At 42.7% G+C, this 27,959-nt stretch overlaps 1 protein-coding gene across 1 annotated transcript; it reads left to right on the top strand.

The window, feature by feature from the left end:
- The first annotated feature begins 208 nt into the window (after positions 1-208).
- LOC307122429 (uncharacterized protein) lies at positions 209-27,913 on the top strand. Its single transcript, XM_079846414.1, has 10 exons — positions 209-310; positions 11,602-11,677; positions 13,344-13,468; positions 13,579-13,669; positions 13,881-13,984; positions 14,623-14,706; positions 14,786-14,853; positions 14,969-15,052; positions 15,249-15,303; positions 26,181-27,913. Exons 2-10 carry the CDS (start codon positions 11,602-11,604, stop codon positions 27,240-27,242), a joined length of 1,749 nt encoding a protein of 582 aa, XP_079702540.1. The 5' UTR covers positions 209-310; the 3' UTR covers positions 27,243-27,913.
- The last annotated feature ends 46 nt before the right edge of the window (positions 27,914-27,959 follow it).

Here is a 27,959-nt window from a genome sequence, read left to right on the forward strand (position 1 = left end):
TAATCTAACAAAACTTTTTTTCCCTCTCTGCACAATAAAACAGGTCGAACCGGTATTTATGTAAAGATATGGATAAGTATATATGAAGAAAAAAAAAAGGTAACATGAGGACAAGTGATGCACTCATGTACCTGTTATGGTCCAATAACAGGTGTCTGCTGTCAGGATAGACCAATCCCTTTTGGATGATTCTTCTATTTGATCCTTCACAGTCAAGAGTAAAAATCGAAACCATTAGTTTGAATTCTTTGCCTGATAAGACACCATTTAAGATTGCTGTAAACCAAAGCTTACAAGTTCAGATTTATTGGTAAGTCATAACTTGACTCATAACTTTCATAATGTTATATAAATGTCTTGACTTTAGATGTGTGTGTTCAGGTATGATTATACTTGTGAGGTCCAAAATATCCTCACTATTCAAATATTACCTCACTAATGTAGTGAAACCAGTTGAACACTGTCCTTATATTCCAAATTATGTTTCTATTTACATTTAGTGTTTAGCACAGCTTTCTGTAAGGGTTATATTTCAGGGTCGAGTGAGGACATTAACCTGATATAAAAACAATGGAAGTCTATGAGATACCCTCACTAATATAGTCAGTGTGTGTGTGTGTGTGTGTGTGTGTGTGTGTGTGTGTGTGTGTGTGTGTGTGTGTGTGTGTGTGTGTGTGTGTGTGTCTCCCCACAAAGATGGCAATATCCGAAATCCTCGTCCTTGTGGGGACATTTTTTGGTCCCCATGAGGAAAACATCCTATAAATCAGACTAAGTGATGTTTTTTGAAAATGTAAAAATGCAGAATGTCTCCTGTGATGGGTAGGTTTAGGGGCAGGGGCAGTTTGTGTGTGTGTGTGTGTGTGTGTGTGTGTGTGTGTGTGTGTGTGTGTGTGTGTGTGTGTGTGTGTGTGTGTGTGTGTGTGTGTGTGTGTGTGTGTGTGTGTGTGTGTGTGTGTGTGTGTGTGATGGGTAGGTTTAGGGGCAGGGGCAGTGTAGGGGGATAGAAAATACGGTTTATACAGTATAAAAACCATTACGCCAATGGAAAGTCCCCATAAAACATGAAAACCAAACGTGTGTGTGTGTGTGTGTGTGTGTGTGTGTGTGTGTGTGTGTGTGTGTGTGTGTGTGTGTGTGTGTGTGTGTGTGTGTGTGTGTGTGTGTGTGTGTGTGTGTGTGTGTGTGTGTGTGTGTGTGTGTGTGTGTGAGTGTGAATTTGGTATATATACACAGTCAAAGTGAATTAAGAATTTACTGCAAGGTATACTTGAGGCGTCAGGCACAATTAATGAATAGATAATGTTTATTACATAATGTATTTTATACATTTCTGTAAAATTTGAATCAGTACAGGTTTTAATTATGTTTTTTCAACATTCATATCGAGGTCAACACTTGTTATACATTTCCTCCAGTGTTCTAGCCACAGGTTGGTTGGGTCCTTTCCAAGAAACGGCATATATACGATTCCTTACAAGTTGTCTCTGTTATCTGCCATCATGTTTTCTCTCCTGGTTAGTAGTGAAGAGTATATTAGATGAGGTTACTGATTATAAACAAATGATGGCACTTCTGGGTTACTTTTCACAACTCTGAAAAGATCTGCATAATATACTGTACTATGGGTGGCGTTTTATTGTGGCCAGCCTTATACCGGGTGCACACTGTGCGATTTATAATAGTCCTTCATGGTTGTTCCTTGTCAGACTGTAAGAGCATGATCTCCGCTGTAAGCCATGTCACACTGTAAGGTCTCAGTTGTCATAAATGTCAGACTGTACGATAGTCAAGGCACGGTAAAACGGACGCACGCAAGAAAACTCGTCCGGAGTTTTATATCATCAATCGTTCGGTGACCGCGAGCTGCATTACACGCGGGGTTGAAATGGTGGTTACAAAGAAATCTCTAGCGCTCATTTTGGTCAGTTTGTCTTGAAAATCAAAGATAATTTGACGGTCGTCGTAGGAGAAGTCACACTGCAGGATTGTGCGGCAAATCTTCTGACACTGCCAGAATTTGAGGTCAAATTTGATCACAGCGGACATTAATCGTCTGCCAGTGAACATGTCAAACTAACGATCAAAGACTTCAGATTTTAGACTTCAGAGGAATCTTTTAGGATTTGCAAAATTTGTCTCAGGCGGCTAAATCGTGGCCAAAATCGCACAGTGTGCACCTGGTTTAAGGCTCACCTGTGCAATAATCATGCTGTCTAATCAGCATCTTGATATCCCACACCTGTGAGGTGGATGGATTATCCCGGCAAAGGAGAAGTGCTCACTAACACAGATTTAGACAGATTTGTGAACAATATTCGAGAAAATTTGGCCTTTTATGTGCAAAGAAAAAGTCTTCGATCTTTGAGTTCAGCTCATGAAAATGGGGGCAAAAACTAAAGTGTTGCGTTTATAATTTTGTTCAGTGTTGTTGAGTGTATTTCATATTTTTTTATTATGTGATAAATAATTAGCACACTACACATAAGCAGTTATACTTTTATATTCAACTTTTAATTTACAACTACATTCCCTCAACTACATTTTTACATTTACAATATTTAAAGATTTTAAAACTACAAAATTGTAATGTTTTATTTTATGATTTTAGTTAACATATTTAACTTATTAATTAAATTCAGTTGATACACTTGCATTAATATAGATATTATTTGCTCTCCATGTTTTGTGTAATTGGCTGTTTGCAGCAGATGTCATCTCATGATTTCAATAATCATGATGAAACCAGAGCAAATTCAGTCTTTAGTGTCCTCCCACAGTTTATTTTTCCAGTTCAATGTTTTAATAGGATGAATTAACGTATTCTCTTACTGAAATCTCTCAGCTCAAGTGAGGGTCTTAGAACTCAGAAACCAATAAAAAATAAGGAAAATATATCTTAATACCACATTTTACAGATGTATTTAGCAATCAAACTTTTAGTATGGTTGCATTCAAGTCAAGTCACCTTCACTGGAAAAACAGGAAAATAACAATCCAATGATGCAAACAGAATTCAATTCTGCTGTAAAGCAGCTCTAAAAGTACAATAGTAAACAGTCATTATTCAGCTGAAATCAGCTCAGTGTTGATTCATTTCAATAACTGTGTAAAACTCATCAGTCATTTCAGCTATAAAGCAGCTCTACATAAAACAGTGATGTCATCATCCAGTTAATTTGAGTTCTCTTAAAGTATTAGGTGTGCACACATTTTCTTTGAACCAATATAGTGAGCTTTACACGCTATAAACACTTCAGCTCTGACTTAGAGACTGTGAGGTCCGCCCAATCGTCCCAATGAAGGCTTTCAATTAGTGGGTGAAGGTCTCTTGCATGTTCTGTCTTTTCAGCTGGGCAAAGTAATTGAAATCCAATGTATCTTTATCTGACTCCATTTTATCAAGACCTCAAATTTAGGTTAGAATCCAATTCATTATTGACCATTTATCTTGACATCCGATTTTTTTATTTAACTCTTTACTCTTATTGAACTCGTTCATTCGGTTCTCAAGGTCGCACAGGGTCCTCACAATGGCCGTTATGCAGGCCCACGATCACAAACCCGCCAGTCTTGGTCATGTAGACAGAAGTAATTGACTATACTATTTAGAGGGTTGCTGCCATGCTCACTCCCTCTAAAATTATTTTATTTAGTCCCCATAGATCTGTGTACACTTGAATGAATCAACATTATCTCTAGTCAGAGGTCATGACCACTACTTCAGATATAAGCCGACCAATACTTTCTCTAATTGTAGTTTTGGTGGTGGTCATGCCATGGTTTCCCACGTACACTTAGCTAGAGTAACTTTACATTAAACAGAGGTAAGGCTCACCCTATTTAGGTTGGCCGATCAACATTATTGTTGTCCTAAACGGAAGTTCCCTTTTTAGCCTTCACAGTCTAAGTACACTTTACGTCATGCCAAGTGTTAGGCGGAGCTATAAAGAGGGCCTCAATGGCCCACTCAAAACTGGGCTATAGTCCGTCACTAACCTGACACAGCTTTGCGGTAACAATGGATACAGCGTAATCTACTAAAGTCAATAATTTCAAAGTCAGAATTAAATCAAATGTAACAATTTATTATTAGTCAGGTAAATGTATCATGCCAATTACATAATCAATACATAACATCAAATGCTCTGAAGTAAAGAATATAAGATGCATACCTGACATCTGAAAATTACATACGGCCTGATCTGGTTACAGAATCACACCTAAACCTTCTGTAACATATCCTTAAATATCAGACCAAAGACAGAAAACTCTTTCAAATGTAAACATGAGTTTACAATGGAAATGACCATTAATCAAGTCCTATAGACCTGTATTGACGACAGGAGGTAGAGAACATTTGGCCGAAGACACACCCCTCATAACAGGCAAAATAGCTCTAAACCCTTAAAACCTTTGTTACCTTTTGTTTTACTTCTGTGAGGATGAGACCTTTGTACCAGTCTCACAGAGACATTTCAAATTATATCAAACATGTATAACACTGCATAGTCCTTGTTCACATTAAAGGGCATATTGCAGGTTAGAGACTCCAGTGAGTCAATGTATAGAAAAATAATGCTTTTGGAGTCGTTTTTGTGAGAAAATTTTACTTTCGCATCTAAAAATGCCAAAACTGGACGTGACGTAACGAGAGGGAGTGCAGTGAATTTCAGCTATATGAAAACAATTAATCGCAATGACAGGTCGGACGCTGAAGACATTATAAATGTTTATTAATACTCATATGGCAGACCACAGCCATACAATTGTGACACACAATTAGGGACAGACCAGGATTAGACAGAACAACGATCAGAGGAGACATATTGAGTTGTTGTGTGAGGAGAAACAGTGGAGAACAGCGGCAGGTGTCTCGGAGAGAGACCAGTGTTTGCTTATAACTAATAACGTTAGGTATATATACGCTAGCTAACGATATGAACACTGTGCTCAGATTACAATACTGTACTGATTATTATCATGTATCAGGCAATAGCTGTCATCTAGTATTGATACTTACCAATAACAGAAACTAATAAGCTTTGACCATCAGGAAAAGTCACACTCGTTAATATCCGTACACACTAAACGTTATGTGATATAATGTTAGCGGTTTCACATCACGACTGATTTGGTAATTAGCAAATGTTTAAAAAACAAGACTCACGTCACGGTGCACAGTTCACGTTTTCTCCGAGCTGCATCTCTGACGGATCTGTGACCGTCACATCTCCTGCCGGTGGCTGAACCACAGACACTATAGTGTAATTGTGTTTATCCTTTATTCATTAATTCTGTATTATGGGTTTATTTCGTGCCGATTCACCGATAGTGTGAGGATGCATATGACGTTATGAGTATGCATTTGAGTGAACTTGAATGTACATACATGGCATGAATAAAATATTTACATTACCAGCACATAATTTCAAACTTTTTTTCGAAAAAGTGTGAGACTGTATTAATTTGTGTTAATGTACATACTTTGTATTCATCAATGTAAACACGACGGCAAAGAAGCATTGCGTGTGGATGTTTATTCATTTAATATTATCCTTTAGGCAAGCTACACACTCGTCTTTTACTGTCAATGACACGAGCCGCGCCGACAGTGCATGCTAGAAATAGAATCGACTCATATTTTTCACGGCATGCAAGCGTGTTGGAAACGTTTCCAGGCAAAATAGAATAGGAAAAGCTGTTTGTACATATTAATAAATGACATTTTGATGTTTGAAAGTCTCTAGGTTTTGACATAAATGCAGTGTAGTGATGTTCGTAGGATGGTAAGGAAGAAGACAAAGGGGTCGGCTTACTGGGACTCGTAACTGGGTTTTAATAACTCAATTCGCTCAGGTTACAACACTGTGCACATTGCACAAACAAAAGTCACTCATAAATTCTCAGTATCAATCGTCGGTTTTCTTTCCAGCAGTTCCTCTCTGCTCTGTGGCCAGCCGAGTCCCAGTGTGTCACTCCGTCTCCAGCTCTCTCTCCTTCTCTCTCGTTTCCTCCTGCGCTATGTACTCTCTCCACGGCAATTACTGCAACAAGAGACAGGTGTTCATCATTTGTGCTTGATCCACTTACGTGCCGCTCGTCCTCTGACTCTCTCTCCCGTCACAGACTTTGCTAAACCACGCCCCCCTCGCCACATACCCCCACCGCCCGACTCATCGTCTCTCTCTTTGAGAGCTTGCGACTGATGTACAGCACCGGCCGCTCCTCACCCTCCCTCTCCTGGGTTAGGACTGCCCCCAGCCCCCTGTCTGACGCGTCCGTCTGTAACACAAAAGGGAGAGAAAAATCAGGTGACTGTAAGAGCGGCCCGCCACATAGAGCAGCCTTCACCTAGGTAAAAGCCTGCTGGCACAGCTCTGACCACTGGACCGGGTCTGGCGCTTCCTTTTTAGTGAGGTCAGTCAGCGGGCTGGTGAGGTCCGAATAATTAGGAACAAATCTCCTATAGTATCCTGCCAGCCCCAAGAACTGCCTCACCTCCTTTTTGGTCTTGGGTCTCGGGCAGGTCGCAACTGCAGCGGTCTTGTCAATTTGTGGACGCACCTGCCCATGACCCAAGTGGAAACCCAGATACCTCACCTCCACGCGCCCAATCGCACACTTCTTCGGGTTGGCCGTCAGCCCGGCCACCCTCAGCGACCTCAGGACCGCGCGCATGTGCTCCATATGCCGCTGCCAATCGTTACTATAGATGATAATATCATCCAAGTAGGCAGCGGCATTTGCAGTGTGCGGCTGGAGAATTTTATCCATGAGGCGCTGAAACGTGGCCGGAGCCCCGAACAACCCGAACGGAAGCGTAACAAATTGGTGTAACCCAAACGGCGTCGTGAAGGCTGTTTTTTCTTTAGATAGAGGCGTTAAGGGGATCTGCCAATATCCCTTCGTCAAATCCAGTGTCGAATAAAATCGAGCGGAACCTAGCCGATCGAGCAACTCGTCAACCCTTGGCATTGGATATGCGTCGAACTTCGACACAGCGTTCACCTTGCGATAGTCCACACAGAACCGGACCGAGCCGTCCGTTTTAGGTACCAAAACTATCGGGCTGGCCCAGTCACTGTATGACTCTTCTATTACTCCCAGGTCTAGCATTGCCTCTAATTCGTCCTGAACCACCTTTTTTTTGTGTTCTGGCAAACGATAGGGCCGGCTGCGAACTGTCATGCCCGGCTCCGTCTCAATGTGGTGCTGAATGAGGTCGGTTCGGCCGGGTAGAGGCGAGAACACATCAGAAAAACTTTTCTGCAACTGGGCTATGTCAGTGAGCTGCAAGGGCGAGAGATGATCTCCCCCCGGGGCCAGAGCGATAGATGTGCTCTTTGTGCTCGCCTCTGGCCCGAGATCATCCTCTCCACTCACCGCCGTTGCTAGCATCACTGACTCCACCTCACTCCATTTTTTTAGGAAGTTAAGGTGGTATATCTGATGCGCTCCGCTCCTATGCGACCGAATGACCTCATAATCGAGATCCCCCACTCGCCGTGTGACCACAAACGGCCCTTGCCACTTGGCGAGTAATTTTGAGCTGGAAGTTGGGAGTAATATAAGCACTTTATCTCCCGGTGCAAATTCTCGGAGTTTAGTTCCCCTGTCATAAAGCCGGCTTTGTTTGTCCTGAGCCTGTAACAAATTCTCCATAGATAGCCGCCCCAATGTGTGGAGTTTTGTTCTCAGGTCCATGACATACTGAATTTCGTTCTTCGCCGGCGAAGGTCCGTCCTCCCAAGCTTCTCTGAGAACGTCTAACACCCCACGGGGCTGACGTCCATAGAGGAGCTCGAACGGGGAAAACCCTGTGGAGGCTTGCGGGACCTCGTGCACGGCAAATAACAGGGGATCCAACCATCTATCCCAATTTTTGGCGTCTTCCTGTACGAACTTCCTAATCATTGTCTTCAACGTGCGATTAAATCGTTCCACCAAGCCGTCCGTTTGTGGGTGATAGACGCTGGTGCTAATCGATTTAATGCCCAATAAATCCTAAAGTTCGCGTAATGTACGTGACATAAACGCCGTGCCCTGATCAGTGAGGATCTCTTTCGGGATCCCCACTCGGGAGATTAAGCGAAACAACGCGTCCGCAACACTTTTAGCCGAAATGCTGCGGAGGGCAATTGCTTCGGGATATCGTGTTGCATAATCCACCAGGACTAATGCAAAACGATGCCCTCGTGCAGATCGTTCTAATGGTCCGATGAGGTCCATACCAATTCTCTCGAAGGGGACCTGCATCAATGGAAGGGGGCGCAATGGCACTTTTGGTACGGCCGGTGGATTTACCATCTGACATTCACGACACGACACGCACCACCTGCGCACATTCTCGTGAATGCCCGGCCAAAAGAACCGGACCATTAAACGATTCAGTGTCGCTGCTTGCCCTAAATGCCCTGCCATCGGATTAGAGTGAGCCGCCTGGAAAAGCATTTCCCGACGGCTCTTTGGAACTAACAACTGAGTTGTATCCTGTTTTGTCTGAGTGTCTTGGACCACTCGATACAACCTGTCTTTTATTATGGCAAAATAAGGATAAGAGACCGGTTGGTCAGGGTGGATGCACTGACCGTCAATCGCTCGGACCTGAGCAAACGCATTTTTTAGGGTCTCATCCTGGGATTGTTCCAGAGGGAAGTCATCAAGTTCGGTGAGGTTTAGCCTCTCCACAACGCTCGGTCCCTCTGAAACAACCCCCGGGGGTCCTGGTTCAGTCTCTCCCACCTGCACAACCGCTCTCTCTCCCCGCCTTGTTTCCCCCCAAGAAACATCCGCACATAAAACCACTAATAATTCTCTAAAAGCCGGCCAATTAGTTCCCAAAATCAGCGGATGTCGGATGTGCGGGCTAACCGCCACCTCCACTCTATGCTTTTGTCCCCGAAATTGAACGACGGCAGTCATCAGCGGATAATTCACCACATCCCCGTGCACACACCGTACCTTAACCATGCGGCTCCTATTCAATGCCAACGGCTGTATCAGGCTTTGATGGATGGAGGTTTGGTTACATCCTGAATCCACCAAAGCCGGATAGGTACCCCCCTGGATACTCACTGGTATCTGGTACAGCCTGTCTCGATCGAGGGCAGCCTGTGGCGCCCCGGTGGCAGCAAGCGGATCAATGAATTGGCGTGGAGAGAGGGAGGAAACGGGACCCGCAGACAAGTGCCGCTCCGTCGGCTCCACGCCCCTGGGTGGCGCTCGTGCGCCCAAGAACCGCTCCAGGAAACCTTCAGCCCTTCCCCGAGCTGCACCCCGGTTCTGGAAGCCCCCCCTCGTCCTGGGAGCCGGAACCGGCCTGTAAAGAGACGGGGAAGAAACAGAAGGGGTGGGGAGAGAGAGTGAAGCCGCCGGAAGGGATTCGCTGACCCCCGGGCACGCCACCAGCTGGTCCTCCGCCAGTTCGATGGCCTTCGTCAGCGACGCCGGCCGGTGGCACTGGACCCACCGCGCGGTTTCCCTGGGCAGCCGCGCAATGAACTGCTCCAGCACCACTCGATCTACAATCTGGTCGACGTCGCCCTGGTCAGCCATCAGCCATCTGCGGCAAGCATCCCGGAGCTGCTGGGCCATCACGAAGGGCCGGCCGCTCTCCCCCAAGGTCAGCGATCGGAACCGCTGACGATGTTGTTCGGGCGAAAGACCGACCCGTTGGAGGATGGCCCGTCGAAGGTCGTCATATACCAGGAGGTTCTGGACTGGCAGTTGCTGGGCGGCGATCTGTGCCTCCCCTGACAGCAGCGGGATGAGGCGAACTGGCCAGTCCAACCGCTGCCACCCACACGTTTTAGCGGACCGTTCGAAGAGGTCCAGGAAAGCCTCCGGATCGTCCTGCGGTCCCATCTTGCTGAGCTGCATGTGGGTGGCCTGGGCCGGGGTCGATGGTGTTCCCCCGGCCGGAACCTCCCGGTCTATCCAGCTCCGGATCAGCTCGCGGTCCTGCTGCTGGGTCAGGAGGAGCGCCTGGAACCGCCGCTCCTGCTCCTCTCTAACCTCCAGCATCGTCTGGTGGTGTTCCTGGTGCAGGCCCGCGAGTGACTGGATTATCTCCGCAAATGGCGTACCTGACGTGGACGGGACTTGCATGGTGGCGGCTCTGGTCTTCTTCCTTCCCGGGTTTCGGCACCAGTGTAGTGATGTTCGTGGGATGGTAAGGAAGAAGACAAAGGGGTCGGCTTACTGGGACTCGTAACTGGGTTTTAATAACTCAATTCGCTCAGGTTACAACACTGTGCACATCGCACAAACAAAAGTCACTCATAAATTCTCAGTATCAATCGTCGGTTTTCTTTCCAGCAGTTCCTCTCTGCTCTGTGGCCAGCCGAGTCCCAGTGTGTCACTCCGTCTCCAGCTCTCTCTCCTTCTCTCTCGTTTCCTCCTGCTCTATGTACTCTCTCCACGGCAATTACTGCAACAAGAGACAGGTGTTCATCATTTGTGCTTGATCCACTTACGTGCCGCTCGTCCTCTGACTCTCTCTCCCGTCACAGATTTTGCTAAACCACGCCCCCCTCGCCACATGCAGATATAATTGTAATTAAGAAAAAATATATATTCTCGATTCTCAATACTGCCGACATTGGGTGCGTCTCAATCAGCTCCCTATTTCAGTAGTCAGGGCACTGATCAGGGAGTCAGCCCATTATGCCCTGATCAGTGCCCTGACTACTGAAATAGGGAGCTGATAGAGACGCACCCCTGGTCTTTGCTGTATCAGTAGGCTATATATTTATGTTTAACATGAAGTTTAGCGCTCCCTGTACCTCACCTAGCAGCAGCAGCGCCGCGTCAGACACACTTCTGGTGTGTAAATGCATAGAAAACGCCATGACAACAGCCAGTGTGTAGCCGGCCACATGAGTATAACAATGTTTGACTCCAAGCACTATACACACCACCGCGTGTTTCGAAGCAGATGCGCCGCCACCATGCAGAATTCCTAACTTTTTTTTTTAAGGAAACCTGTGGACTCGATGTCCTTAACCTTTACTCCTAGAATTACTTTCTAGTGGGTTTCATAAGAGATGTAAGTGACAGAGGTTCTTCATGCCACTGTCACGGTACTTCCCACAAAGTATGGAGACAAGGATGCAGAGGTTCAAATAAAGATATTTACTTAAGCAAAACAGGATCAAACCCAACAGTGTGCACAATACACAAACAATAGACAGCAAACTGACAGGAACAGAAAGCTTAAGTGGAGTGGAGACGAAGGAGACACAGAGACTAGGAGACAGGAGGAGAACACTGGAGACTTGGAGAAACACAGAGAATGCAGGTAAGTATCGCTGGAGAGTCCTTGAGGTGAGCATAAGCAGACCTATGTGCAAACAAGACCGGACAGTGAGTGAAAATGAGCGTTCATATAAAGGCCACATTGTTCAGCTTTGTGTGTGTTTGTAATAATATTTCACACCTGTAGTTGATTTCTTATTGGTTAACCTGAATGGTACAACCTTCCCTGATCTGTCTTATGCACTTTGAAGATGTTAAGGAGGACAAAAACACCTGTTCGGTCCTTTGTGTTTGGCAATTAAACAATACTTCATTAAGATTTAGTTTTTTCCCCCTCTACAGATGGATCAGTATCGCAGACTCTCAGATGCCAGTGCGGACAGCAGTGCCTCAGATCACGTTTCTCCTTGTGTGATCAGTGAGTATAAATTTCACACTGAATTCGAGCAACATTCATTTTATGTTAGCATAAATCATCAAATCTCCTTTAGAAACTACAACCTGATGGCTAAGGTAGTGGACTGCAGACATGGGCGGGCTGAAATAATGCATCTATTAAGTTGAAAATTTCAATATATTTATATATGTCAACCTACTTGTATGTTTTTGCCTCATTAGACATATAGGGCCCTATTTTAACGATCTGAAACGCAAGTGTCAAAGCGCGAACCGCAAGTAACTTTGTGGGCGGGTCTCGGCGCTGTTGCTATTTTCCCGGCGGGATAAATGGCTCTGAAGTAGCTTCATTATTCATAGGTGTGGTTTGGGCGTAACGTGAATAAACCAATCCGAGCGTCATCCAACATTCCCTTTAAAAGCAGGTGCACAAGTTCCATGGATTGCTATTATTATGGCGTATTTACCAGGCGCACGCCAGGAGCGGTTCACAGCCGAGGAGACTGATGTGCTTGTAAGAGCAGTGAAAGACAGAGAAGTGAAGTTGTAATGTTGTACATTATGGTAAAGGTGATTTCACAGTCTTTTTTTTTTCAGTCTTTCAGTTTTTTCAGTTTTTCAGTCGATTTTTTTTCCTGGTTCTTGACGGACAAACCAATTTGTCAGATGTCCTTATATACATAGGCTATATGTCTTGCCACTATTGGGCAAACAGGTCTTATCCTTAATTATTACAATTAGCCTGAATCATTTGTAAGCTAGATTTATGCCTATTTTTTCACATCTTCGTGGCACACCACAATGATTTCCGTCATCTCATGTGTTAATATTTTTTTAGTGTAACAATTTATGATTTGCAAAAATAACTGTTGCATCTGTGTAGATTACATGAGCAAAGTGTATGCGCGTTGTGCACGCTATACATTATGGTCAAGCATGCGCCCTTAAAATAGCATAATGAACAACGCGCAACGCGCCACTGACTTTAGACTAGTTTTTTTCTGGTCAGTGGCGCAATTGTTTAATGGAACAGCAAAATAGCACCAGGGATTGTTTGCGCCGGAACACGCCTCCTTTTTTGCGCTGAACCGCCCAGGGAGCGCAAGTGCATTCACTAGTTTAGCGACGTGCTTCTGTGGAGGGAAAAGCGCGCTTTGCGCGGGTGCAAAATAGGAATGACACATGCGTCGGTGTACAAAGTCAATTGCGCTGGGTGCAAGATAGGGCCCATTATCCAGTGTGGTGGCTACAAGAGTCTTGTTGTTGTTGTTTGGCGTAACACAATTTAATTGCCATAGAAACCAATGCAGATGTTGCAGAAAATGAAAAAGTGCCATGGGACAAACAGATTTTGGAATGACAGAGTGAACGAATAGTTAATTGTCTCTTATTTGCCTATTAAACTATGCCCCCAATAAACACACAAATCAAACCCCACAAATAAAAGAAATCAATTAGTGTACAGAAAAATATACGTAATAATATTTGATGTACTGTGCATTGCATTTATTAGATTACACATTCAAGAAAACATTTGAAGTCATTTTGTAAAAGTTTTGACCAGCAGGTGTCTTGTGGTGTTTAAATAATAATAATAATTTTGCGAAGAAATTGCAAAGAAAGCTTTGTTCCTCTTATCTCTAGTGTGTACAGTATTTTGTGGAAATTATTGTAAATCTTGATTATAGAAGTGCTAAAAGATCATGGATACACCATAAAGGAAGAACTCGGAAGAGGGGCTTCAGGAATAGCATTTCTGGTGAATGACACAGATGGAGATCCTTATGTGGTCAAACAGATGAATTCCAGAGATGTAAGTATTTACTAAATATTACTTGAGTATTTGATCATAGAAATCATCTTTTTCTTTCCAATAAGAGTGTCGCTTTTAAATGGAAGTCCTTTTTACTTTCTTCATTTTAGAGCGAGGAGCTGGATACTGTCAAAAAGGAAGTTGAGATCCTGAAAAGTCTGAACTTTGGATATATTGTTACTTATGTGGATTCATTTGAAGGTTTTTTTCTTTGTACACTAATGTTCCTTTATTTCTAATTAAACATGGTAGTGTTTTGTTGCATTTATTAAAAATGAAAAAGAACTACTAACCATCATAGAGAATGAAGAAGGATAACGCATTTATCTAAACAAAAACTTCAGTATAGCTGTCGGAAAATGAAAATATTATAATGTTAAATTATTCTCTGACTGGATGTTAATTTATTCAGATAAAGAAGCGGGACGCATATATATTGTGATGGAGTATTGTGAAGGAGGTGACCTTTCAAAAATCATGGAAACACAGATAGAACATTTTGTTGAAGAAAAACAGGTGAGTTTCTTATGCAGGGATACATACAGTACATACTGTATATTCTATTCTCTATCATTTAAACAACCCTCACATAAAACTTTTTTAAATTTTTGATTTAAAAACATTCTTTAGTATGCTATGACCTATAAAATACAATCCTTGTGGGGACATTACACACACTCTCTCACACACACACACACACACGCACGCACGCACGCACGCACGCACGCACGCACGCACACACACACACACACACACACACACAAACACAATGGTATTCATATCATTATGGGGACTCTACATAGGCGTAATGGTTTTTATACTGTGCAAACGGTATATTCTGCCACCCCCACATGAACCATACCTATCACACAAAACTTTCTACATTTTTACATTTTCAAAAATACATTGCTCTATATTATTTATAAGCTTGTTTCCTCATGGGCACCTGAAGAATGTCCCCTTAACATTTTACTTGTGAGGACAGTACATACACACACACACACACACACACACACACACACACACACACACACACACACACACACACACACACACACACACACACACACACACACACACACACACACACACACACACACACACACACACACACACACACACTCACTGACATTGGGATTTGTCCATGTGTGCAGATCCTTGACTGGCTGGTTCAGATTTGTCTGGCTCTGCAGTATCTCCATGTGAAGAAAATTCTTCATAGAGATATTAAACCTCAGGTATGCACTGATAAAGCTCAATAAATCATATCACAATGTCAAAGCAGTGAGACTTATGTGATCGCTATTGCCATTGTAGAATGTCTTTCTGACTGAAGATGGTTACATCAATCTAGGAGATTTTGGATGCTCAAAAGCATTGGAAAGGTAAAAAAACAAAAAACATAATGGGACCTAGTGATGGATCAAAATGAAAATTCTTTGCCAAAACCTAAAGTCCTGGACTTTTATAGGTTTGAGTTTACATTGTTTTTCCTTGCAGAGCTGATGAATATGCTAATTCAGTTGTGGGTGCAAAGCTCTATGTCAGCCCAGAAGTTTACCAGAAGAGATATAATTCCAAGAGGTATGCTTTTGGACAACTGAATGCATGTAAAATATTCTTATGTTCAGCATTATGAAATGCTGGCTAAAATGGCAATCAAAGTTTCAATTTTCTTGATAATGTCTTATTGATTGATTATTTTAGTTGTCTAAAATGTATAAATTCTGTACAGTACACATACTTCTTGATTTTCATTGTCATGCATCGGCTGTTTTAGTGACATATGGTCATTGGGATGGTTGCTCCATGATCTTTGCATGCTTGACGTGTGGGTGAGTATTTATTTATATTTTCATTCCAAAAAGCACAGTATTACTGTGCCACGGTTGGTTTCGGGTTTTGTTTTACATTTATGTTTTCATGACTTTTTATTTTGTAATTTCATAGTCATGTTTCATTTCCTGGTCTTGTCATGTGACTCCCTTCCCATCATTTCATGTGCTTCTATAGTCTCATGTGTTATGTTCCAATTGGTTGGTTTAGTTATGTATCATATTCTGATTGGTTCCTTTTTCATGTGTCTTGTTCTCATTGGTTGTTTTTGTCATGTGATCCCATGTGATTCTCTTCACCAGCGTCTTTGTCTGCTTCCACTAAGGGGCTGTTTACACTACAACTAAAAACGTTTGGCATTTACATGACAACAGTGTTATGGGGGGCCTAAAAACGATGCCTCTATCGCAGGGGTCGGGAACCTTTTTTGACCAAAGAGCCATTTTTTCATTTTTGGTTAATGCATTTGCACAAAAAAATAATATATTATTATTATTAATAAAAAAAAATGTTTTTTTTTTCTGCAATAAGATTTCAACAGTAGTAATTATTATTTCATAGACAACTAAAAACAAACAAATATGCAGCAAACAACAAGTTGCAATGTGGAATTACTTGTGCAGGGCTTTCACTGTGAGGTTGAGTTACCAACTGATGAGCATAAATCCTCTCTGTGTGTGTGTGTCTGTGTGCGTGCGAGAGAGAGTGAACACACAGTGCTTACATCTACTGCGTATATGTGAATACTCGACTTTTTATTTGGCCATTTAGGCGTGCAACCGAAGAGGCTACTATGCTTCTCTGTGTTGTGCTCGGAGCGCGCGCACAGTATCCTGACAGTAGAATTCAGTTCTCGGGGTCCTTAAAAAGTCTTAAAATGTCTTAAATTCAGATTCGATGGGTCTTAAATATTTTTGGCCACATTACCGTGAAAATTTCTCCAGTCTGACAGACACAGTGACTGTTCTCATTGGAAAAACTGCAGTTCCCTTTCAAGGGAACTCGCGCTGCGTCGAAACGCCGTGAGAACGCTTCTGCGTGATTGCGTCTTGAAGCACTTGTGGAATCAGTCCAATGGACAGACGGAACGTCATTGGCGGGTGACGTCATAGACCGGAAACTATAAAGCACTCATGAACACAAACAGATACTAGCTTCTTTACCTTCAGAAGCGCTCTGTGTGAATCTTGTCTGTAAAAACCATAGACCGTAAAAAAATATGGACGACTTCATTGACTTCCAATGACCATAGTTGAAGCTTTCGTAGGCCCGCTCACGGCACTGACATCTTGGGACAGAGTCTGCGCAGTAGCGATCTCGGGACCGGAGTTGCGCAGTAGAGAACAGGAAGTAGAGGCGCGATTATCAAAAGCCCGCCCACACTCTTGCAGATGCAGAATAATTCATTATGTTGGTGTGAAATAAACAGTTATGGAAATGTAGAAATGAAAGCTAAAGCTCCAATCTCCTCCCAAAAATCCCGAAAAAAGTCTGTTAGTGCCTCAGTTACAACTTCACTCAGAGAAGCCGTCAATCTCAGCTGTCAATCATGACGTCACACCCCCCGTTTTTTATAGCATCACATAACTCACTAAAACTAAACTTATTTAAAAAACGAACACTTGAAATGAAATCATCGTAATAAAAACTGCCTAAAATGACAGAAACCATCTTTAGGAAACAATTATTTGAAGTGTAATTGAATTGTTTAGTGTGTCTGGCATCCATTCTAAATACATGGAGGGGTGGGGTTTAGGAGCTATACTGGGACCGGCCACCGGGGGGCGATCGAGGCGCGGAAGCTTCAGTTTCTGACAGGAGCGCTGCAGGCTTGGTAAAAACTGGTGTTTTTGTCTGTCTTTAGAAAAAGTTAGGAAGGAGTTTTCCACCTTTGTTCTTGTAAAAAGAAAAACATAAAAGTAAAATGAATGTGACAGCAATTCACTGGATGTGTTCATCCCTGCCCTTGTTTCATTACGGGTGGGGATGCATATTCTATGTGTGTTGACTGTTTGTTTAAACCGCCGGGCGCTCTCCGAGGAGGGCGCTTCGGCTCGCGTTCCCCGCGGCTCAGGTCGCTTCTGCCAAGGCAGAGCTGCGGCTTCAGTCGTGGGGATCGCAATGGGTCTGGCAGAGGGGTTAGAGACGGGCATCGCCCTTTCTCTGCCTTCACCTGGCGGGTTCAGTGTTTCATCTCAGGGTTGGAGCAACGCTTGCGGTTCCTTCCGCCCAGAGTGAAGCGCAGAGACCGTGCATAAGCATATGTATGTGCGTCAGCTTTCATAAAAAAGGAGTGTGCAGACATTCATTGATAAATTTCTCAAATGTGTAAGAACAGCACGTACAGAAGAGAATATAACGGCTTGGATCTCGTGTTTGCCGAGGCAACATGTAGATTACAGTAGGGCTGTAATCAACCAAAGAAAATCTTGGTCGACTGAAGTCCTGAAATTTTCGACTAAAAATCGACTAAAATGACGTTAGGAAAAAAAACGTTAAATGAATTAGCTGCGCACTGTGCGCAGTACTTGGTAGCCTTGTTGTCTGCCTAAATGAATTATAAATAAACATAAAAAACTAGTAGGCTATTTGCAGTATATTAAATCGTTTTTGAGCTGATTATTTTGCACTGAAATGAGTCTGAGACACGAGTCTGACGGCTCTGACAAGCGTTGCATCGCGTGCACCTGCACAATATCATAGCCTATGATTTCCGAAAATATAGTACTATATGTTGTCAACTAGATATCATCACAAGAACTTTTGAGGAATATGCAACATAATTTAGACAATTGTTTTTGTCATATGTATTATAATAACTGACAGACACTATCATTTCAGCCGCTCTGTGCAGCTCAGCGAATAGACTATTAACTTAAAGCTTTTACTCTTAAACACAAAAGGTACGTCCACTTAATAAAAAAATTATATTTATTAAACAACCCAGATCAAGAGCAGAAAAAACGCTCTCACAATTAAATAAATAATATTCAGGAAAACTAGCCTTCTTCAAACTGTCTCTCTTCTCCAGTGGGTTGGGCTAATCCAAAAGAAATGGAAACAAGGGGGTGTTCTGAAGACAGTCTGTTACCTGTGAAACAGGGGTGCTCTGAAAACACCCCCATTAGAAATTAGTGCTTTCCACCTGATGAAAAGAACGCGGCGCGGCAAAACTGATGAAATGAACGCGGCAAAACTGACAGTACAGATCCACTTAGCGCGGTGTTGTGACTCTTCCCCTCGTGTATGTTGATGGGCGTTCCTCAAGTTTACCGCTATGGGCGTGCGTTTGAGCCAGCGGGAATGAAAAACAATGGACCAGCGAGAGACTTCTCTTCGCCAGTGGGTTGGGCTAATCCAAAAGAAGTGAAAACAATGGGGGTGTTCTGAAGGCAGACTGTTACCTGTGAAACAGGGGTGCTCTGAAAACACCCCAATTATCAATTAGTGCTTTCCACCTGATGAAATGAACGCAGTGCGGCAAAACTGATGAAATGAACTCGGCAAAACTAATTAAATGAACGCGGCAAAAAAATTGACCAATCAGAATTTTGGTCGAGCTAGAACGTATCGACTAATAATCGACTAATCGATTGGGAGATTACAGCCCTAGATTACAGTCTGCAATATAGCACTGCATCTCATGTTTTGCTGAGGCAGCGTGTAGATGCAGTCTGCTAAGAATGTAATGGACGGAGCTCGTGTTTGCCGAGGCAACACATTGATTACAGTCTGCAATAGTATCTTTTGATCTTGCGTTTTGCAGAGGCAGTGCATAGATCACGGTCTGCTAAGAATATAATGGACAGAGCTTGTGTTTGCCGAGGCAACACGTAGATTATACAGTCTGTAATATAGTGGCTTTTTGATCTTGCGGTTTGCCGAGGCAGCGCATAGATCATGGTCTGCTGAGAATGTAATGGTCGAATCTCATATTTGCCGAGGCAACACGTAGATTACGGTCTGAAAAAAAAAGGAATCAATAGATCTCGTGTTTGCCGAGGCAACACGTAGATTATGTTGCCACAGTGCATTTATAAATGGGGGAAAGAAGAAAGAGAAAAAGAGAAGCCCTTTCTCTCTGTTCCTATGTTTGACTCCTTTTGCATTTTCCATGCCAATATGAATATTCAGCCTGTGAAAAGCTGAGTGGTTTTGAATGTATTTCATTTTGACAAATTAAATCATATTTCTTTGTGGTTTGAGAATTTTTTATATATGAAAAATATATACATAATTCTAAAAATCCATGGTTATGGTAAGAGCACGCGCTGAGTGCTTTGTGCCCTTTCTAATTCCAAAATGTGGAAGCAGAGTGAAGTTCTCTTAAGGCAAAGCGGTTTTGAAAAGACAGTTATTGTCATAAAGAGGCCTTTGTCAAAGTAAAACGTCATCAATGTCAGGTTTCTGAGGGAAACCCTCCGTAGGAAGGCGGTGTTCACAGCACTATACGGTGCCCGTCTCCCTTCGGTGCCCTCAAGGGGACCTTTCTGCCAACCCTGCCACCTCGTGTGTTTCGGGGCGCAGTGGTCCGGGACGAGCACATATCTCAGGGTCCACCCGGAAACGTAGTAGTCCTGGGATGCACGCCCCCTCTGAGGAGGGTCCTAGAGCAGTCAAGCCAGCTGTTCCCTGCCGGTTTGCCTCTTCAGGGCAGTGTGCTTGGTGTTTTTGGTTCTGACGGCATCAACGTCAGGTTTCTGAGGGAAACTCTGTGGGAAGGCAGTGTTCACCTCATTATACGGTGCCCGTCTCCCTTTGGTGCCCTCAAGGGGACCGTTCTGCCAACCCCGTCACCTTGTGTGTTTCGGGGAGCAGTGGTCCCTGACGAGCACATACCTCAGGTTCCACCCGGAAACGTAGTGGTCCTGGGATGCACGCCCCCTCCGAGGAGGGTCCTAGAGCAGTCAAGCCTGCTGTTCCCTGCCGGTTCGCCGCTTCAGGGCACTGTGCTTGCTGCTCATGGTGCACCAAAGGCCAGTCTCGAGAGACTGGTATCTTTAATATTTCTGACGATATCAATGTCATGTCTCTGAGGGTCCCCTCCATAGGAAGGCGGTGTTCACCTCATTATACGGTGCCCGTCTCCCTTCGGTGCCCTCAGGGGGACCATTCTGTCAACCCTGCCACCTCGTGTGTTTCGGGACACAGTGGTCCCTGACGAGCACATATCTCAGGTTCCACCCGGAAACGTAGTGGTCCTGGGATGTGCGCCCCCTCCGAGGAGGGTCCTAGAGCAGTCAGGACAGTTGTTCCCTGCCGGTTTACCACTTCAGGGCACTGTGCTTGCTGTTCGCAGTATGTCAGAGGTCAGTCTTGAGGGACTGGTACCAATAGAGATTTGTTGGTAAAAACTAGGCATGTGCCGGTATCAAATTTTCATGTTGCGATTAATTGCTGAAGCTTTTATCACGGTATACGGTATTATCACGATATTGAAATAAGTTGCAAAAAAAGTGTTGTCATACTATAACAGGTTTAATAACTTATAACAAAAGAACCAAACATTTAAATACAATAAAGAAATACACAAAAAATTATAAAGTAAACAAATATTTAAAACAAATTAAAGTGCAAAAGAATTATAAAGAACAATAGGTAACACTTTACAATAAAGTCTCACCAGTTAATGCATTACATCAACAAAGAGCGAATAGCTAAATTTTTACAGAAGTTATTCTTCTTTGATAACGTCAGTTAAAAAAAGCAACTGTTAGTGTTAGTTCAGGTCCATTAAATAATAGTTACAACTTTTTATTTTAATAATGTGTTATTAAATGCTGAAATGCACATTTAAATAAGATTAATACATGCTTTAGAAGTATTTTTCATTGTCATTTTGTTAATGAATGAACTAATGTTAAATAATGGAGCCTTATTGTAAAGTGTGTGATTAAACAACAGTCAGAACATATTCAAACAATATCTAGGGCATGTAATTTAGTCCAGATTAAAATATAAAATGTTCAAGTTTGAAAATGAATAGCCTTAAGTATTAGGTTATGTGATGAGTGGGGAAATGGCTGCATTTCTGCTGTTCCGTCAGCGCCCTCTGCTGTCAAAGAGTGAATGTGCACTTCAGCGCACTCGTTCCGCCATGTGCTTGGTTCATGCGCAGTCTATTTACATCAGTGCGCGTTCCTCTTTGACTTGTTGTTCATTTTAAACGGTTGATGGGTAAAGTATTCTTAAAATTAATTCTAAAAATCGGAATAATTCGTAATAAATAGTTATTCACGGAATTTTGAAGTGCCCACGATAACAATATTGTGCATGTTCATTATTGCGGTATATCGTATTACCGTTTACCGGCACATGTCTAGTGAAAACAAGAAAATTTGATATTTATATTTTGGTCTGTCCTGCAGATGCAGGCTCTGGTTTGGCACAAGAAGTAGAGACTCTTCTGCAAAAGAAGGCTATAAAAAGGGACCTCTTCCCTGCAGGGAGTCAGGGTTTTACAGCTACTTAATTTCTTCTTTATGGCAAATAATTATCTATAACGCAGGAGGTCTCTGAGGCTCGCTTTTGGGGGAGAAGCACACCAATATCGGGTACTTCCATTCGGTCTAGTTTTGTCACCCCATGGAGTATGGAGGTTATAGTAGTGCTGCGGGGGCTACAGAGCACCCACATACTCATTTATGTCAACAATTGATTGATCTTTTGCTTAGGGAGCAGAGTAGAAAGCAGTTCAACATTGAGATGTTGTGCTTGCCCATATGGAAAAGTTGGGGTTGAGGCTCAACGCAAAGATAAGTGTGCTTTCTCCAGTACAGAGAAACACTTATCTGGGCATGATATGGGAGTTGGTAGTGATGTGGGCTCATTTGTCACTTGTACGCATTGCAACGATTCTCTCAGCAAAGCTAGGCCGGCCACTCTCTGTCAAACAGTTTCAGAATCTGTTAGGTTTCATGGCAGCTGCGTCCAACGGAGATACCTTTTGGCCTGCTGAGCATGAGACCATGACAGTGGTGGCTCATAACCAAGGGGTTTTCCCTGAGGGGATACCTGCTCCGCATGATTGAAGTCACGCGGCGATGCCTTTGTGCTTTAGTTATGTGGAAAGATCCTTGGTTTATGTCCCGAAGGCCGGTATTGGGGACTCATGTTCGTCGCGTTACGCTAACGACAGAGTTTTCCTTTGCGGGCTGGGGGAGCGATCATGAGTGGTCGCTCAACTCAGGTTCCTTGGCAGGACCATCAGTTCTTATGGCATATAATCGCCCAAAATTGATGGTGGTGTTTTGGGTTCTGAACCACTTCTGGCCATACCTCAGGGGCCGCCATGTGCTTGTTCAAGTTAACAATGACACTTTGATGGTTGCATACATGTAATTCCAGGAATCAGACATCCTGCTGAGGCCCGGGGAAATTAAGACTCCACACCGAGCTGGCGGAGCGCTTGTGGTTATCCAGCTCCTCCAGGACTGGACACTATGATACAGGCCACCCCTGTACACCTTTACCCGATTGCTCTGCTTCTGGGAGTTCTGGAGAGAGTTCTGGAGAGAGTTCGCCGAGACGGGGCTCATCTGTTATCAATAGCCCCATACTGGCTGGCCCGAGTAGGGCTCAGACCTAGTTTCTCTTCTGGATGGCTCTCCGCTGGAGATACCTTTCAGTAGGGACCTTCACTCTCAAGTGAGAGGTTTGATCATCACCCCTGCCAGGAGGGTGAAACTGGGCCTGGCCTCCGAGGGGGCCCAGCTCATAAGTTCAGGTCTCTCAGCCGAGGCTGTTGAGACCATATATCACTCCAGAGCTCCGTCCACAAGGAAACTGTATTCTATCTAGGGGTGTAATGGATCGCAGTTGATCCGTGATCCGTACGGATCACGACCCACGGTTCGGCACGCACGTGACCCGCGGATTTATTGTGAATTTTTTTATTTTATTTATGGATTAATCTGAATTGTTTAGCGATCGCAGACTAAAAGACAGTTTTTCTGCCGATATTGCTTTTTAAGTGATCTCGTTCCATTAAACTCGATGCTGAGTTTCAGAGAAAAACATGTGTTCATGTGAACAGGGTATGTTAATCAGTCAACAGTGGCTAGTGGAGAAGTAGAAGAACTTGAAAAGCCTCCCGCATCATTCAAATCGCGTGTATGGGAGCATTTTGGCTTCCCCGTAAAATATAATGATGACGGAAGAAGGGTGGTGAACAAAACTGTAACAGTATATGTAGGCACTGTGGCACGAGAAAGCCGTATGAAAGTGGCGCATGAGTCGAAATCCCTCCGCGCGAGGACGATCCGTTTAGATCTGCTCTGACGGATAGATCTGTATAGCCTTGGTGGTAAGAGGAAGGACCGTGTAGATCCGCTCTGACGGTCGAACAAAGTAGAGATAGCCCTGGTGTTCCTGTCCAGGAAGATTTGTCTGTAAGGGTAATGTTTAAATGCACAGTTACCTGATAAATATTTTTTGAGTACTCCCTCCGGTGCGGGGAAGACCCGTTTAGATCTGCTCTGACGGGTAAAACATCTATAGAGAACGCCCTCAAGTTAGGCCAAGAAGATTTGTCTGTAAGGGTACTGTCTAAACGCACAGTTACCTGACAAATATTTTTAAAGTAAACCTGACTCTCCATTTTCTTCCACCCCAGATAGGGGATTTCATCTTTATTTTTATTTCCTTTTAATTTCCTTTTAATTCCTATTATACTATTTATATTTTTATTTTATTCACTTATAACTATTTTAACTTCATTTCTGTGTAAAGCACTTTGAATTGCCACTGTGTATGAAATGTGCTATACAAATAAACTTGCCTTGCCTTGCCTTGCATACATCGAGCATGGCACCTGCTGACGCCCGTTTCACACATACTCCGTTTGCAGTGCGTATGCGGTGCGTATTTTTTCCGTACCCTTGTTAACGGTTACAGCTTTCACTGCACGCGGCTTTGGTCCGTCAGTGCGTTCCAGGAGCGCGTAGCCATACAGCTGTGCTGCGATCCTTTCCGCACAGAGTATATTTTTTGATGTGCTGGCGCTGAATTAAAGTGACAGCGCATCCGCATTAAAACAAACATGTATCGATGCAAAAATCTAGTAATTCCACCACAGATGCATATAAAGTAAAGTCTACTCTGTTTCAAAGTCAACACATGGCTTTTTGCCTCAAGTAAAGCAAGGAAAACGGCCTTTAAGTAAACAAGGAGAAATAATGGAGAGCACCTGTCCTTTCTTGGAGGTGGAAAAAAAAAGTTCTTTATGACCTGCAGGATTTCTTGTAAAAAGATTTAAAAACGAAAGAAAAGCGTAAATTAATTTAAAATGTTTGTTATTTTAACATAGTCTATTGTCTGTTTTGCAATTTGCATGAGCAACGTAATATATACATCTAAAGTAGGTATTAGGCTATATAAATACAAAGTAATGAATTCAGTAAAACGTTGTTTAAGTGTAGTACGTTTAAACATGATATCTATAAAATAGTGTATAGGCCTACAAAGAGAATTGCAATGCTGACAAGTGTGAGAGGTCTACTCGCTCCCTGAGAATGTTGACATCCTCTTTAAAAAAAAAAGAAGCTCAGGCCCATTTTCACGTCTCAGGTTGTTTTTAGTCAAATTTGATTTATTCAGATGGTTATTTATTTATTTTATTTTTGTTAACACCAAAAGTTCCTTGTTAACCTATAAACCATATTGGTTATGTTAACACCAAAAGTTTTCATGTAATAAATGGAAAGCAAATGAAAATGGTCTCCTCCCCGTTTTATTCTGATCCGAAAAATGATCCGATCCGTGACTCATGATCCGTAGTGCGAAGATCCGTGAGTTTTGTGATCCGTTGCACCACTAATTCTATCCACATTGAAGGTGTATGTGGCAGCCTTACTTCAGGCTTTTTCAGAAGCTAGTTTCTGTTTGTGATCACGGGTGCTTTATAGTTTTCGGTCTATGACGTCACCCGCCTATGACGTTCCGTCAGTCCATTGGACTGGTTCCACAAGTGCTTCAAGACTCAATCACGCAGAAGCGTTCTCACAGCGTTTCGACGCAGCGTCTCGTTCCCTCTCAGGGAACCATGGTTACATACGTAACCTGAGGCGATTTCTGGTATCATTGTCGCGCTGCCTGACTGTTTGTGAGAAACTTTCATGGAGAAATCAAATATGCGTAACGGCAAACGTAAAGATATTCTCATCAGAAACATACTGAGGTAAAAATTCAACATGTTTAGTGTATTTATAATATGGTCCTGTAATTAAATAATATACCATGACAAGGGAGCTATTTTGCTGAGTTTTTTCACAAGTGCACATTACACTGATTTAAGTTCAACAAACAAGTAGTAAAGTTACTTACCTTTTAGATACAATATTGACTGTTTTGTTCAGTTTCAGCAACGAAAATTGTTCTAAATGAAGATGAGCGCAGACGTAAGCTATTTCACATTCTCCAAGAAACACAGCGCTTTGAAACAGTCAGTTTAAATTAAGTGACTTACCGCCACCTACTGGTGGTTTAGTGTATTTAAAAGTATATGTTTAAACATTTCTTATTTTGTATAGGCCTATTCAACATTTTATTTAAAACATTAATCTCATAACATTATTTTTTGCAGTTGTAATTTTGCACTGTAAATTATAAAATAGATAAAAAAAAAATTTTAAGCTGATGAAACCAGGGTGGCTGCGGGTCCTTAAAGAAACACTGCATGCCTAGAGACTGAAAATGTAACACACATGCATGATGTCATTGTTTTCTTTGCCAGATCTCATCATTGCTACAATCGTTTTGTGTTATTCTGAGTTTTCATCAAAACTGTTTACAAGTTTTTCCAGCTTCCCGTCAACCCCTGCTGATGCTATCCAGATTCTTATTGTAATTTTTATTAGTTTATTTTTTTCCTCCGCAGGCAAATAACAGGCAGCGTCACATACTTCATGCTGTCAGCATGGCAGGAAACCCCCCTCCCATCTCAGAGAGATACTCAGAGGAACTGAGGGAATTAATCAGACAAATGCTCAGCTGTGAGCCTAAAAACAGACCTTCAGCTGAAGAGATTCTTGCAAAGCCTTTCCTGAGTGATGCAGTGAAGAGAAAAAAGAGAATTCCAGACGTACTTCTAGAGAGTTTCATGAAGTCTGTCATCGCCTTTGATGAGGCCTACAACATGCACTATAAAGACATTGAGGTATTAGTTAGCGAGTGGGGAAGCATAACAGATTCGATGGAGTCTGCACATTACAGCACCACAGTGGGAAGTCTGTCAGGTTCAGTGATCGGAGCAGCTGGAGGAATCACTGCATTAGTTGGTTTAATTTTGGCACCGTTCACTCTTGGGGTATCTCTGATTGTTACTGGTGTTGGTGTGGGAGTTGGTGTTGCAGGTGGAGTAACAGGTGCTGCATCCACCATTGCTAATACTGTACAGCAAAAATCATTCAGAGAGAGCATTGAAAAAATTCAGCAGAAGTATAAATCTGTAAGTGAACCAATTCTCACAGCCCTGAATACACTGAGAAAGCTATTGAGAAAAATCGCAAAGTTCAGTGTTTTTTTCAGCTACTCAGATTTTGACAATGTACACATATCATGCAATTTAGACAGAAGAAATAACTTGTGTGCCACACAACTCATGAATTTAGGCCTGTTGGCAAATGTCAGCAGAATTGCTACTCAGACTGCAAGAGTAGGTCGAGTTGCAGCAGAAGCAATCTCAGGCGTGTTAAGTGGACTGTTAGTCATAGTTGACGTCGCCTTCATAGTGGTGGATTCTGTAGACATTCACCAGATGAATCAGGGGAAAGTAGATGATCCAGAAAAGGTCATATCCAGTGTACTCAAATCCATTGCAGAGATGAGGAGAACACATAATGAGCTCTGCAATGTCCAGAAGGAAATACAAAAAACAAGAGAGGAACTGCAATGCTATATAGACATGGCCTGGGGTGACAGAGAAATAGACAATGATTGAAACATATATGATTCCTGTTAGAGAAACGGGCAACATCCTACTGATTTATACATGAGCATGAGTGAAGGGGAACTTTTTTATTTTTGTAGAAATCGATCCAAATATTTAATATGTTGCTCCAAACCAACCAGAATTCATGTGTGTAGCGGTTGAGGTTGAGTTTTTGTGATTTACGTCAAGTTAATTAAATGATTTGTTTATCTATACAGTAGTCATCATTCAGCTCAGTTCAGTTTTAACATAGTAGTGCCAGATCAATAATATTGTTGAATAGATGTCCCCAACTAAGCAAGCCAGAGGTGACAGCGGCAAGAGCCCAAAGTCCATCAGGTGACAGAATGGAGGGGAGAAAAAAAACCTATATATCAGATACTATAGATGCATAGAGGTGTAGGTTTGTTTATGAATGAGCTTTTATGGATTACTATTTGCTTTATAAGTACTCATTGGTGTTTGTTTTATAATTGTTTTTATTCAAACCTGTATCTAAATAATTCCAAGGTAATCTCACATATACACAAAATGTGACAGTTTATGTCTTATTAATACACTTTTCTGTAATACTCAACTGTATTCTTAAACGTTTTTGTTAACCAGGACACACTCATTAAGGTTTACAAATCATTTGTGACATGATACTTGCTCTATTAAACCAGTTCTGAAATTTAATGTAAAATGGAGGTTTAATACATAATAAGCACAGTAATATATATTATA

Source organism: Gobio gobio, assembly GCF_949357685.1.
Source record: "Gobio gobio genome assembly, contig: scaffold_126, whole genome shotgun sequence".
Classification (NCBI taxonomy): Eukaryota; Metazoa; Chordata; class Actinopteri; order Cypriniformes; family Gobionidae; genus Gobio; species Gobio gobio.